The 15,473-nt window shown below is 41.1% G+C and overlaps 1 protein-coding gene across 2 annotated transcripts in view; it reads left to right on the forward strand.

The window, feature by feature from the left end:
- The window catches only part of LOC122638261 (putative ATPase N2B), a 137,907-nt gene that overhangs the window by 41,080 nt on the left and 81,354 nt on the right, over positions 1-15,473 (forward strand). For both annotated transcript variants that reach the window (XM_043831137.1, XM_043831136.1), the window contains exons 6-7: positions 6,090-6,347; positions 7,687-7,797. In XM_043831137.1, coding sequence (XP_043687072.1) covers positions 6,090-6,347; positions 7,687-7,797 — 369 coding nt within the window. The remainder of the gene's footprint in view (positions 1-6,089; positions 6,348-7,686; positions 7,798-15,473) is intronic.

Here is a 15,473-nt window from a genome sequence, read left to right on the forward strand (position 1 = left end):
TGGGTGAGGGATAGAGGTGAGCCAATGTTGGATGAGGAGGGAGGTAGGCCCGACCCCATGATAGCTTTTGAGATTGGTACTGATGTGGACGAGTATATGGCTGACGAGGGTCAGATACATGCAAGGGAAGCCTCACCCATACCATTCCAGCCCACTGGTGGCAATGCTGCTAATGATGAAGACTGGTCTAAGTCCTCAAATGATGATGATGGTGATGCTGGTGGTGATGATGGTGATGCTGGTGGTGGTAATGCTGGTGGTGGTGATGTTGGTGGTGGTGATGCTGGTGAAGAATTTGATGGCATGCGAGAGCGTTATGTGATAGGCCAGGAGGCCCAGGATACGACACCTGTAGAGCCACTCCGATTCACTGGAGAGACAGTTTGATCATGCCACACAAGATACGGACCACGGAGCACGTGCCTCCGCACCCCCACCCTCAAGAGGCCCCTTACATACATACAACAGGAAGCGTAGGGGTCGACAAACACAGTTGCAACCTGATCACATAGACATTGATAACCTATCATAGGGAGGGAGGACCGACTGGACATTGGCGTGCCCCATCTTTTGAAGCACATACCACTCCATTGGCATCGGATTATGGTGCAGCACAACCTTACGGTGGATATGGATGACATCGGATTATGGTGCAGTACAACCTTACGGTAGATATGGATATGGATCATCATCATATGGGCAGTTTAGTGGGGTAGGGGACTATGACTACTAGTCCCAGTCCCAGGGACATACTGGATCATCTTTTGTAGATAACATCTTTGCATACCCTAGCGGACCTAGCTACCAACCTCACCAGCCATACATGCAGCCAATGCCATCGCCTCTTGCGCCGGCGCCAACATCATATCATAGTGGATCATCTTCTTCACAGACTGGATCGATTGGTAACCCTAGCTTATATCCTAGGATAGGTTACCTACAGTATGTTGATGATTCCATTTACGTGACACTTGTGGATGACTATACTCGTTTCTTCTCCGATTCTATACCGTGGTCCACATATGTCCTTCAAACAAAGAGCAATGGACGTCGACTCCAGCGAGGCATGAGTGGGATTGATCCAGGGAGGCACAACAACTACTATTAGCAGTTTAGCATTTGTAATTTGTAACTTAAGTTGTGATTTCATTGACTGTGAGTTGTGACTTGCGAGTTGCGAGTCTTGTGACTTACTAACTTTGACATTTAGTGTATTGCCTTTAAGGCTTTAAGTGAGTTATTGAATATTATGGAGTTTATGAGAATCATGGTACTCATCAATGTGTATTGGCTTTAACTTGATATGTGATGAAGTTAAATACTATTATTAAATATTAACTGCCTAATCTATGTGTATTTAACTATTTATACATTAGGGTCGGCGACCGTATGTCAATTAAGGGTGCAAGCCCAAAACACCAATTTGAATTCACATTTTTACAATTTTATAGTTTAAATGTGTTTATTAAGCTTAAATAAGGCTGTCCATGAAGTTTCAGGCCTAAATATGGCCAAATACCCCCCGAGATGGACCCCCGAAATATTGCAGAAAAACTGCAATATTTCGGTTATATTTTGGGTATCTCGGATATCTCGGTAGGCCCGAGATACCGAGATATCGCGAAATATTAAACCTTGGTACCAGGAGGGCGACCATGGAGAGACCAACACCTATCCTTGGTATGTCCCATGCGTCCACAATGATCACATTTAAATCTGTCACGCCCAACTCCACTGGCACCAACTGTCTCCACAGTATTGGCTTCCTCACGGTTAGGCCCTGGGCCCCTACCACCTCCACGGGTGTCTCGAAAAGAACTAGAATGGAGGGCTGATCTCTCATGAGATGATGCTGGTGGTGGTGCCATAGTAAGCCGCCGGGTCTCCTCGCTCTGCAAGTAACTACAGACTTCACTAAGAGAGGGGAGGGGAGACCGGCCTAACAGCTGGAGTCTAACTGGCTCATAGTCAGGGTTCAGACCACTAAGTAAAGAGAAGACACCCTCTTTTTCAAGAGTCAGATACACTGTTGCTTCATCCTCTGGGTTGGTCAAATGAAGGTCCCTGTAGTGGTCATACTCCTCCACAAGACTAAGAAATGCACTATAGTACTCAGAAATAGTGTTGTCACCCTGCTTCAAGGAGTGAATTTTTTGATGGAGCTGATAGACCTTGGCAGTGTCCCCTACTCTGTCAAAAGCCATAGAGACACTATCCCAAATAGCTTTGGCAGTTTTTTTCCTTATAAACCTTCGCCCAATCTCGGGCTTCATGGAGAAAATCAACCATATCATAACTGTAGAATTTTCAGTCTCCCATTTATCAAACGTAGGTGAACCAACTGCTGAAGCCTTGATAGTACCTGTGATATATCCAAGTTTTCCCCTACTCCTAAGGGAAAGTCTCACGGAATGTGACCAATCTAAGTAATTAGTACCATCAAGCTTCACAAAAGAAATCTGTTGGTGAGTACTCTCATAAGCCAGCTGAGGAACAACAGTAGTGGGCTGGGAATCAGCAGTCCCAAGCACAGATGTATCTGAATCAGGCATGATGGCAGGAAAAAGGCACTCTCAACCCAAACAAGAACACCAGAGACAAGTGGGGAGTACACACTCAACCCAAATAATGATTCCAATCACAAGAAGTAAATTCCAGCAGAAAAAAAGAGGTAAAACTTGGGCAGAACTTTACCCAACATCTTCCAAGTAGCAAAAAAAATACTCAATCAAGTTCCAAGACCTTAAAAAAGGTATCCATAAACAGTTCTCAACCAAGGAAGGAGTCCATGGTACTCCAAATGCAAGGAAAAAAGGAAACAGCAGTCACAGGCTGTACCTGGGCAGAAAACAGAGCTCCACGAAAAAGGAGTTGTGCTCATATAGAGTTTTCAAGCATCAAGGAGGGACACATGGACCTTGACAGGCACCCTTGGGCGATTCTAGTGCTCCATTCCAAGCCTCAAACCCATACCGAGATTGAGAGATACAGAAACTTCAAGCTGGAGTTGGCGGTAACTCTAGCAGTGGATAGAGAGGCTTCAAATCAACTAGAGAGCTTCATCTGAGCTCAAGCAGCAGTTGCAAATAGAGGGATAGGTTATATTAAACCTATTTCATGCTCCTTTCAACTGATTTCTTACATAGGGAGCTTCTCCTTGAAATCCTTTCAACTGATTTCTTAGAATGGAAGCAAGAAGATGGATTCGACTCTCAAACCCTAAGGCTCTGATACCAAGTTAGATTTTAGGTTAAGAAGGTAAGTAAGAGAGAAGGAAGAAGTTAGAGGAAGAAGAAGATGGCAAGAGAGGAGAGAAGAGAGAAGAGAATAGTTTCGGTTGTGAATGTTGTGTATTGGAGAGACTTCTCCATACACCTATATTACTTCAATCATAATAAAGAGAATTACATCCACCTCCCTAGGGAGATACAAGAGAAATAAAAGAAGAAAAACAGAATTACATACTAAGGGAACTAGTAAAGAGACTAGTTCCTAAACTACCCCTATTACATGACTTCTAACAGATAGAAGATCGACTACAGGTTATTGTACTTTCTTTGGAGGTAATTTGGTTATTTGGAAGAGCAAGAAACAGGCCACTATTGCTCGATCCAATGTTGAGGCTGAGTACAGAGCTAGGGCTCACATCGAACAGCTTCTTTCGAAGAGGCACCCAAATGAGAGGAACAATCAGTAGTGGGAGTAGGGCTGGCCCCAACTTGGAGGGCTGATCGATCAATAGTAGGAGTGTGCATCATAGCAACTCAGCTACTCTCCTCTGTAAGGACCAATGCATAGGACTGCTTCAAGGATGGAAAAGGAACTCTGCCCAAAATTTGTACCCGAATCTGATCATACTCGACATTTAAATCAGCAAGAAAATCATACACTCAAATCTTGTCCATATGCTTGTGGTATGTAGCAATGTCCGTAGCATTGGTAGGCTGGTAATCGGTATAATGATCAAGTTTCTGCCATAAGCTTCAGAGGGCTGTCCAGTACTGGGAGACAGATAGTTCCTTCTGGGGGGTGTCATGAGTCTTCTTACGGAGTTTATACACCACGTCATCATTCCCAACCTGACCATATATCTCCTTTGCACTAGCCCAGATCTGGGCTGCAGTAGCAAGCAGCAAGTACCCACTAGAGATATCAGATTGCATAGAGTTGAGTAAGAAGGACATCAGCATGGAGTCATTTGCAATCCATCTTTTCTTGGCAGGACCGTCCTCAATTTGTTTAGCAGTGGTGCCATCGATGTGTCGAGTGAGGTCTCGACCTGCAATAGTCCAGTAGGTAGATCTAGACCACATCAAGTAGTTGGTACTGTCAAGCTTGATCATAGCTGAATGAGGAAGTTAATCACTCCGAGGCTGTCCATCAGTTCCAGAGGAAGCAGAAGTAAGGTCTGAACTAGTCATGGTGATCCGAAAAAATTCTCCAGAATCAGCAGCAAAACTGCGAATGATTTCTGAAAAATAGTCACAGCAATAGCTCCAAATACGGTTGTCAGAATAGGCGCAAATCTGGATCGAGTGCTCTTCTTGGAATGGTTGAGATGTGTTCCAAAAATGAGCAACTTCTGATGAGTCAACTAAAAAACCAAAATCTCAAGATTAGGTCAAAAAAGGGTGATTTCAGAGAACTTTCAAACCAGAAATCAGAACTGCCTGAAAGGTGGATCGAGTTCTGTTCTGGGATAGTCAAGTAGGTCCTCCAAAAATCAGCCCAGTTTGAAGAGAGGTGACTGAAAAAGTAACAGCTGAGATCGATCCTGTAGGATTTTTGGAGAGAACCCAAATATTAGGAAGAAGGTTCACTCCAAAAATTAGGCAGAAGGTGCTGAAACTAGGGTCGAGTTCCCCTTTTATGCTGCTGAAGTTATCCTCAAAGTATTGGCTTGATCTGAGAAGGGAAAGGCTGAACTCGATGAGGTTTGGGTTTTGACCAGAAAACCTAAAAGCTGAAATCGATAGATGATCTTCATTCTTGCAAGTAGTGATGGATTCTACCACAGGTGCAGCACTTGATCTTCAAAGGGAGAGGAGTACTGATCTTCAATGTTGATGTAGACTCAAACTCCAAAAAAAGAAGATTCAGAAATTGCAGAAAAGTGGGAAGAACTCCAATCAATTCGTGCAGGGGCAGATTGTTTATTTCATTGAGGTAAGTATAGGGCAGCAACTAGATTCATAAGAATCATCTCATTAGTGCTGCCCTGTCATGGTTTAGAAGGACAAAGGGAAGGAGAAGTGCGATGAAGGGTTTGCGGTAGAGTGGAGGAAGGAAGGCTGAAAAACTAGATCAGATTCTAAGCTCTGATACCATGTGAGAAGATGAGAGAAAGTGTATTAGAGATGAATGCTTGGTTTCTCTATTAGACAACCCAAGCTTCTATTTATAATAGAAGCCTCAAAGCGGCAAATTACACAAGTACCCTTACTATGACTAAACAGAAAAAATACATAGAAAAGTACCCATATACCCCCACAGTATACCATACAATTTAACAATGGGCAAAGTAATGTTTCTGCCAAAATTTTGGCGAAACGAAACATTTGACCAAGATTCGACCAAAACCTTGAAATTTCAGTCGAAAAATGTGTAATCCATGGCATAGTTATCAAGGCGGCGCCATGGCGTCCAAGCTCCCTGGTTGCCTTGGATGCCTTGGGCGCGTAGGCGGGCACCTTGCCGCCATGGCGTTGTCGCTTTGATTTTTGCCACTCTAAAATGCCACGGTCGCCTTCCCACCTTGAAAACTATGATCCATGGTATTGCATAGGGTTTTATTTCGAGCCCTTGCGAAACCGAAATATTTTGCAGAGTTTCATGAAATTTGAGCAAAACTGTGTACCATGCGTCTCAGTAATAATTTTTGGTCAATCTTTACTCGTGTCGGGTGTAAACTGTAAAGGGAAACCCCCACTATGACTATTAAAACATAGAGGATACTTGGTCAAAATAATATTCCATTCAGTAAAGGTCTGCTATGCTATTCTATGTCTGGATGTCACTGATTTCGTTCTATAAATTTGTTTTATTCCATTGATTGAATAGATAATATATCTTACAATCTTAATTTTCAGGCCATGCTTGAAATACATCAAAATATGCATAAGATATGGAAAAATCAAGTGGAGGAGAAGTCTTTGCAGTCTGGTATTTCTAGCTGGATTATGAACCTTCCATTTGATGGTAAGGTGAAAGAATGGTTGGCTGCTGAAGAAAGATATAAGAAAGAGATGCAGATAAAAAATATTCTTCCTGCTGTAGCAGACAAGTTTCTTGTAGACCGAGAAATGTATCAGAGAGGAGCTAACATTCTTTGTTTTGATGAAATCCAGGTACAGAAAATATGAAGTTCTGGAAATGGTCTTATCCCTTGAAAATGTTCTTTTGATGTCATAGTTCTGCAATTAGCCAATTATCTATCTTATCATAGTTTACCATAAATACTAGATTGTCAAATCTATCTTAGCATTTCCATCTTAACAAGTCCAGCTTTACAATTCTTACAACCCTGTGCCTACCATTTTTCTGCACAATGTTGTCCTATTGAAGCAGAGATACATAATACTGTACTATCCGTTCTTACATTTAATGCCCCCTTTTTTGTCTTTTATTGACGATCAACTTCTAGAGGCTTTTCTTTGGTTACTGTGGGCCTACATAAGAGTAGGAAAGGTTGCTGAGATGGAGCTCATTTATCGCATAAGAGATATATGAGATTGGGTGTAGACCTGTTGGGAATTCTAAATCATAATTATGATATGATTGTGACTTAGACATGCATTAGTTTTCAGGTGATCTCCAAAAAGGAATTTTCTTTTCCCCTGTGTTATTTTCCTGGTTTTATCTTTCATTACATCAATGAGCATGCTTAAAATTTCTACCCTAATTTCTGTTATGAAGCTCTTATCTGTTCTGTTGATCGCATTACTGGTATTCCTGTCGTCAGATTTGAGAGACTACTTTTTCCCTAGTGGGCTTGGCAATAGCCTGAAACAGAGCCGTAGAAGTCATGGAAGAAAAGCTATGTTGTAAACCTATGGTGAATTAACTCTTAAACCCTATAAACAACAGTAATGGTCATTCTATTTGGGCTGCAACCAGGCAGCCGCTTCCCCCACAAATTGGGAGTGATTCATTATTTAACAGTAATACAGTACCTTTTCTGAGAATGTCTCTTTGCCAATTCTGAAAAAATCTGTGGTCTTATTATATAAAACTGGAATATATATTTTTTCAGATATAATGGGATGGGCTATTTCATTGAATGTTTTATCTTTGGTCTAATTTGGTCCAACAATGCATTAACTGTCTAACAGTTTTGCTTTGCTTTTACTTTGGGAGATAGGTTATATATAGGTACTGCTCATTGTTAACCAAGTAAAAGAAAAAGAAAAAGAAGAGGGGTTTGAAGTTGGAATATTACAGTAATGAATGTTTGATTCTTATAAATGAAACATGTCATTGCTTTTTGTGTTCTTTGATTATATCCTCTGATTCATAATGAGTTGCAAGTTCAAACATCATGCAACATCCATGTTTTGTTTTTTTCCCTTTTCTTTGGCTTGGAAGTTCTTTCCATACCACACTGTACCACCTCTTATTTAGAATCAGATAATTAATGTGCAGCAGATTACATGACTTGATTTTAATTTTTTTCCCATTCTGTTACAGACTGTTGATGTTTTCGCTATTGTGGCCTTATCTGGAATTGTAAGCAGATTATTAAGTACTGGAACTGTTCTTGTGGCCACTAGTAACAGAGCACCAGAAGATTTGAATCAGGTGTGATCTTTATTGTTCACATTTAAATACTCTGAAGATCATTGGTTGCTAATAAATTGTCTTTCATTTTCATTTTCGGTTCTCTTTTCCTATTATTGTGCAGTTTCAATATATTTATATTCCCATTTATGTACAAACTCCTCAAGACATAATATCTCTTTATTGCTTGCTTTCTGACATTTGAAAAAGATCTGAATTCTTTTTTATTTTCTGTGTAACATTCTTGTTAGAAGATGAGAAAGAATGATCGAGAGCTGAAATGCTTGAGTGAATTATGTCTTCACTCAGCCCCTTTACTTATAGATTTCATTAATAGGGCAGAATTTAAAATCTAACCCTCCATAGCCGACTATGATAGCTAGAGAGAGAAATAAAGGAAATAAAACTGTTGGAACCGCTTCCTCTAAAAGGCCGACCTTGTAGGAAAGGGAGGAAACAATATTTATATCAAATAGGAGCTCTAACACGGCGGACTATCCAAAGGGGGACACGGGTGGATAAATAATTTCAACACCTGCCCGCTCCTAGGGGGATTCGATACCGTGATCCCTGCCTGCTCTGGTACCATGTTGGAACCGCTTCCTCTAAAAGACCGACCTTATAGGAAAGGGAGGAAACAATATGTATATCAAACAGGAGCTCTAACACGGCGGACTATCCAAAGGGGGACACGGGTGGATAAATAATTTCAACAAAAACATACAAAAAACTCAAATTACCCTTATCGGGTTTACAAAGCTCAACACTCCCCCTCAAGTTGGTGTATATATATCATGCATGCCCAACTTGTCTAAGCTAGGATGAAACAACTTTCCACTTAACCCTTTTGTGGAGACATCTGCAAGTTGATCACCTAACTTCACAAAAGGTATACCAATTTGTCCACTTTCTAACTTCTGCTTGATGAAGTGCTTATCAATCTCCACATGCTTGGTACGGTCGTGCTGCACTGGATTGTGGGCAATGCTGATTATTGCTTTGTTGTCACAGTACAACATCATTGGAAGATGAACAGAACCACTAATATCTTGGAGAAGACTTTGAAGCTACAAAAGTTCACATATCCTCTGGACCATGGCACGAAACTCAGCTTTAGCACTAGATCTTGCCACCACATTTTGCCTTTTACTTCGCCAGGTGACAAGGTTGCCTCCTACAAAAGTACAATAACCTAAAGTAGATTTCCGGTCTGGATTCCTGTCCGAATTAGCATCTGTGTAAGCCTCAATGCGAAGATGATCATGCGGAAAGAGAAGAATCCCTTTTCCTGGAGTTGACTTCAAGTAATGGAGAGTACGAAGAACAACCGCCATTTGAGTAGAGTAGGGATCATGCATGAACTGGCTGACCAAGCTTACTACAAATACAATGTCCGGTCTGGTATGGGAGAGATAAATTAATTTTCCCACTAGTCATTGATATTGAGCCTTATCAACTAGATCACCATCTTTCTCTTGCAGACGAATAGTAGCTTCCAAGGGAGTGCCACATGGATGACACCCTAACAAACCAGTTTCTGTGAGTAGGTCTAGAACATACTTCCTTTGGGAGAGAAAAATGCCTTTGGGAGAATGGGCAACTTCAATCCCAAGAAAGTACCTGAGTTATCCAAGGTCTTTTATCTCAAATTCCCGTCCCAATAAATTATTTAGGTGAGAGACTTCATGTGCATCATTACCAATCGCAACTATGTCATCAGCATAGACTATAAGAAGAGTGATCTTATCTCCATTTCGCTTGATGAACAAGGTGTGATTAGCATTGCTCTGTTTGTATCCTACAAAGATCATTGTCTTATGAAACCTGCCAAACCAAGCCCAAGGAGGTTACTTCAGCCCATGTAATGCCTAGTTCAGCCTACAGACCTTTCCATGAGTCTTGTCACAAGAAAAACTAGGAGGGACCTCCATATATACCTCCTCTTCCAGTTCTCCATGAAGGAAGGCTTTTTTTACATCCAATTGTTGCAATTCCCAACCTAGATTGTCAGCATATGACAATAGGACCCGAACAGTATTTAATTTTGCAACTGGGGCAAATGTCTCCTGATAGTCAATTGCACAAGTTTGGGTAAAGCCCTTTGCCATAAGGATGGCCTTATATCTGTCTACTGATCCATCTACCTTCTGCTTGATAACAAATAGCCACTTACAACCAACTGGTTTCTTGCCTGAGCATGTCATCCACATCAAGGTATTAAATTTCGCGATATATCGGTATCTCGGGCCTACCGAGATATCCGAAATATCCAAAATATGGCGAAATTTCACCGAAATATTGCATTTTTTCTGCAATATTTCAGGAGTCCATCTCGGTGGGTTTTTGGCCATATCTAGGCCTGATATTTCATGGACACCCTTATTTAAGCTAAATAAACACATTTAAACCTTCATATTGCAAAAAAATGAACTTAAAGTGGTGTTTTGGGCTTGCACCCTTGATTGACAGTATACAGTCGCCGACCGTAATGTATATAAATAGTTAAATACACATTGATTAGGCTATTAAAGACATAAAATAAATTTAAACAAACTAATTAAAACTCATTAGACATAATTCATAAATCATATTCTTATAAACTCCATAATAGTCATTAGTCAATGACTCAATAGTCAATAGCTCAATAGTCAATACTTTAATAGGCAATACACAAAGTCACAATTCACAAGTTCACAAATCAATGAAATCACAACTTACAACTTACAACTTACAACTTACAAGTTACAAGAGACAAGACTCACAAGACTCACAAGTCACAACTCACAAGTGCTAATAATAGTTGTTGTGCCTTCCTGGATCAACCCCACTCATGGCCCGCTGGAGTCGACGTCCATTGCTCTCTGTTTGAAGGACATATGTGGACCATGGTATAGTTTTGGAGAAGAAAGCAGTATAGCTGGCCAAAAATAGCTTCGCTTGACTCTCGGTCGATATTTATTTGATTAGGTAGCGAAATATCGTATTTATAACCATGATTTAATGAGTCACGTGAGGTGTTTTGTAACATTTCGGCGATATTTCGGTATATTGCCGAAATGTCCCGAAATGTTACGAAATATCATCGAAATTTTGTCTTTTTTGGTTTCGCCTTCACATCTCGTCTCGGCCCTACCGAAATTACCCAAATTTCGCAATAAATCGGCGATATATTGCGAAAATTTGTACCATGATCCACATAAAGCAATAAGTAGATGCGAGAACCATCAGACGATTTCCTTTGAATAGCCATTTCCAGTCATAAAAGCATCAAACCTCTTGTACCACTGTCTTGGGGACTGTTTTAAACCATACAAAGATTTCTTCAATCGGCAAATGTGGTCTTCCTTTCCTTCAACAATGAACCCCTCTGGCTGACTCATGTAGATTGTCTCCTCAAGCTCACCATGCAGAAACTTTGTCTTGACATCGAGCTATTGAAGCTCTAAGTCAAATTGAGCAACAATGGCAAGCAACACGCGAATGGAGCTATGCTTTACAACTGGAGAGAAGATCTCATTGTAGTCGACTCCCTCCTTTTGACTATAGCCCTTAGCAACTAAGCTGCCTTGAATCTAGCATCTTCAACTCCTGGAATTCCTTCTTTCTTCCTGAATACCCATTTGCAGCCAACAATCCTCCTTTCCTTTGGGAGTTTTAGCAAGTCCCATGTCTGATTTTTATGAAGAGACTCGGTCTCTTCAGTCATGGCCAGATGCCATTGAGCAGATTCATTACTGGTAGTAGCCTCTGTATAGGTGGATGGTTCTTGATCCTTGATCTCTTCCGCTGCAGTAGCCAGTGCATATGCAACCAGATTTGAAAACCCATATTTCTGGGGTGGTCTAATCTGCCCCCTCTCTCTTCATGTTGCAATATTGTACTGCTGTTGAACCTCTGCTGCTACTTCATTACCATTTTCTTGATTGCTTCATTTTCTAACTCAGAATGGTTCTGAGTAGCTTGATCTTGTGTTTGTGAAGTCTCCACCTGAAACTCCACCTTCTCGCTGACATTCTCCTGTTTTCCTGTAGACTCAACAGAAGCCCTTCTAGGATCAAGCATAGATGACTCGTCATAGGTAACATCCCTACTAATTATAAACTTGGGTGATTTAGGATCAAGACCCCACAATCTATATCCCTTTACCCCACTAGCATATCCCATAAACAAACATTTTTTAGCCCTCGGCTTAAGTTTTCCATCACTAACATGGTAATATGTAGGGCAGCCAAATATTTTCAAATCAGAATAATCAGAGGGTTTGCCTAACCATACCTCATTCGGAGTCTTAAACTCAATCGCCGATGCAGGAGAGCGATTCACCAGAAAGCAAGCAGTATTAGTTGCTTCAGCCCAAAAATCCTTAGACAATCCAGCATTAGAGAGCATGCAGCGAGCTTTCTCCAGAGTCCTATTCATCCTTTCGGCTACACCATTCTGCTGTGGTGTTTTCCTGACAGTTCTGTGTCTCAAGATTCCTTCATCCAAGTAGAAACTATCAAACTCTTCATTACAGAATTCTAAGCCATTGTCAGTTCTAAAACACTTGATAATTCCTGGCCTGGTTTTCAATCAGTGTCTTCCAATCCTTGAAAGTTTTGAAGACGTCACTCTTCAGCTTTAGGAAATACACCCAAACCTTTCTGGAGAAATCATCAATGAAAGTCAGAAGATAATGATTATCACCCTTAGATGGAACCTTAGATGGACCCCAAAGATCTGAATGTATATAATCCAGAGTACTCTGAGTTGTGTGACTCGCCGTGCCAAAACTCACTCTGCGCTGTTTTCCAAAGATACAATACTCACAAAACTCAATTGCAGCAATTTTCTCACCTTTGAGTAAATTTTGGTTGCTTAACAGAGTCATTCCTCGTTCACTCATGTGACCCAGTCGCATGTGCCACAATCTTGTAGTATCGACATCTGAATGCTTGGGGGATGACACACTAGCAGAACCTAAAATAGTACTACCTCACAAAACATAAAGACCATTAACCAGTTTGGCCTTTTCGTATCACTAGTGAGCCCTTAGCTACTTTGAGAATTCTATTTTCACCTGAGTATTGATACGCGAGTGAATCCAATGTACTCAGAGAGATCAAGTTCTTCTTCAAATCTGGAACATGGTGCACATCAGTTAAGGTCCTAACTGCCCCATCGTGACAACAGACACGAATAGAACCAATGCCAGTAACATTGAAAACCATTCTCTGTTATAGCACACATGGAAAGTACAACCTGAGTCCATAATCCAGTCATCCTTCCGACTATCACTTGAGCAAGAGGCCGTGAGAACATAATCACCATCATCGGATATGTGACCTTCCTCAACAGTAGAAGCACTTGGAGTCTCTTTCTGCGATTTCTTTCCTTATTCAAGAGCTGGACACTCACTCTTGTAGTATCCCTTCTTATGACAGTAATAACATTCAACTTGACTCTTATCAGCACCTCTAGATTGAGACCATCCTTTGGACTTGCCTTTTCCTTTTTCGAAATCCTTCTTCATAGGCCGTCCTCTCACGGACAAACCATCTCCCTGATCTTCCTTTTCCTTGCCTTTCAAGTTTCAACTTTGTTCTCATCTCAGCGGAATTCAAAGAAGACTTGACATCTTCTAGACTGATGGATTCCCTTCCATACAACTTCAAATTAACAAAGTTAATATAAGACGCGGGAAAGAGCACAATAATACAAGGGCTAAATCATCATCATCTGTCTTTATCCCAGAGTTTGTCATATCCATAACAATTTTATTCTACTCATCAAGGTGCTCATATAAAGACTTACCTTCCCTCATCTTTAGGGTGAACAAACGTTGCTTCAAATACAAACGAGTCGTGAGAGACTCTATATAAATTGCTTCGAGTTTCTCCCAAAGCTTTGTAGTCGTTTTCTTAGTACCGACTTCACACAACACTTTATTGGACATGGATAGCATGATTGCGCTATGCGCCTTCTTCTCTGCGCTCGCTTTATCAGCTGCTGATGTACCCTCTGGAAACGAATCATCTAAAGCATATTCAGAGCCCTTGCGTTGCAACAAAGCCACCATCTTGATTCTCCAAAGGCTGAAGTTATTCTGCCCATCAAACGCTGCAACTTCAAACTTTATAGATGCCATCGAACAAAGAACCCTAGAAACCCTAGGCTTTGATACCACTTCGTGGAAAATTCCCGTTTAGCCGAGGATTCTCGGGTTTGATCTCAAGCTCCACGTTAGCTTTTGCGTGGAGGGGGAGATCGGGATCTCATACTCCACGTTTGCCTTCCACGTGGAGGGGGAGATTGTTGGGATATCCACGCATAAGTCCGAGAAAAGAGAGTCCTACATCGGATATGAATGGGGATGTGGGTGGGTTAATAGGTATTTAGGCACCCTCTCCTTAATGGCTAGGTTTTGAGGATGAGACCCAAGTCCCTAACATTAGCATACCCTTTATTCCGTATAATCAATAATGTACTATACTATAATGCAATAACCCCTGGAACTTTATAATAACATACTAAAATTCAAACATTAACCGGGAGTTTGAGACCCGGGGTCTCACAACCTCAATCCTAGACTTTGCGGTAGCTTATGATCTTGCTATTGTGAACACTTTCTTCGGAAAAAGAAAGGAACACTTAGTTACCTACAAAAGTGGGATTCATGCCAGTCAAATTGACTTCTTTCTAACAAGAAGGGTTGACAGATTGGTGTGGAAGGACTCAAAGGTTATCCCTGGGGAGAGCCTAATACCCAACATAGATTGGTGACCCTGGATATGTGTCAATGCCCAAAAGCGTAGGAGGAGAGAACCTATGCATCCTAAGATAAGGTGTTAGAGATTAAAAGGGGAGTACCTAAGGACTTTGTTAGCAGATCTGAATTAGAGAATATTGTTTGGATGATCAATATAATCAAACAAGCCTTGTATTTATAATATAAGAGATTACAGCCTAATGTCTAAAATACCCCTAGCTAGCTTAGCCGACTTAACTAGGAAGTATATAAACATAAAAATACAATTGTAAAAGGACCAGAATACCCCCACGGTATTCTAGTGTATATTATTCAACACTCCCCCTCAAGTTGGAGCAAATATGTCAATCATGCCTAACTTAACTAAGGTTGGATGAAACAACTTTCCAAACAATCCCTTGGTGAAGATATCAACAATCTGATCAGTAGACTTCACCAAGGGAACACAAATCAACCCTTCTTCCAATTTTTCCTTAATGGAATGCCCATCCACTTCAACATGCTTGGTGCGATCATGCTGTACCGGGTTTTGTGCAATGTTGATTGCAGCCTTGTTGTCACAGTATAACATCATAGGAAGATGAATAGGAACACCAAGGTCTTATAGCAAGCTTCCGCCAAAGTTACTCACAAATACCTTGTGCCATAGCACAAAATTTTGCTTCAGCACTAGAACGAGCCACCACATTCTGCTTTTTGCTACGCCAAGTGATAAGATTGCCACCTACAAAAGAACAATACCTAGAGATAGACTTGCGATCTATAGAACCAGCCCAATCAGCATCAGTCTACGCCTCTATCTGTAGGTGACCATGATGAGACAGGAGAATGCCTTTTCTTGGAGCTGACTTCATGTAGTGAAGAGTACATAGAACAACCTCCATATGAGAAGAGTAGGGATCATGCATAAACTGACTCTCAGCTCTTACAGCAACAGCAATGTCAGGAC

Source organism: Telopea speciosissima, chromosome 8, assembly GCF_018873765.1.
Source record: "Telopea speciosissima isolate NSW1024214 ecotype Mountain lineage chromosome 8, Tspe_v1, whole genome shotgun sequence".
Classification (NCBI taxonomy): Eukaryota; Viridiplantae; Streptophyta; class Magnoliopsida; order Proteales; family Proteaceae; genus Telopea; species Telopea speciosissima.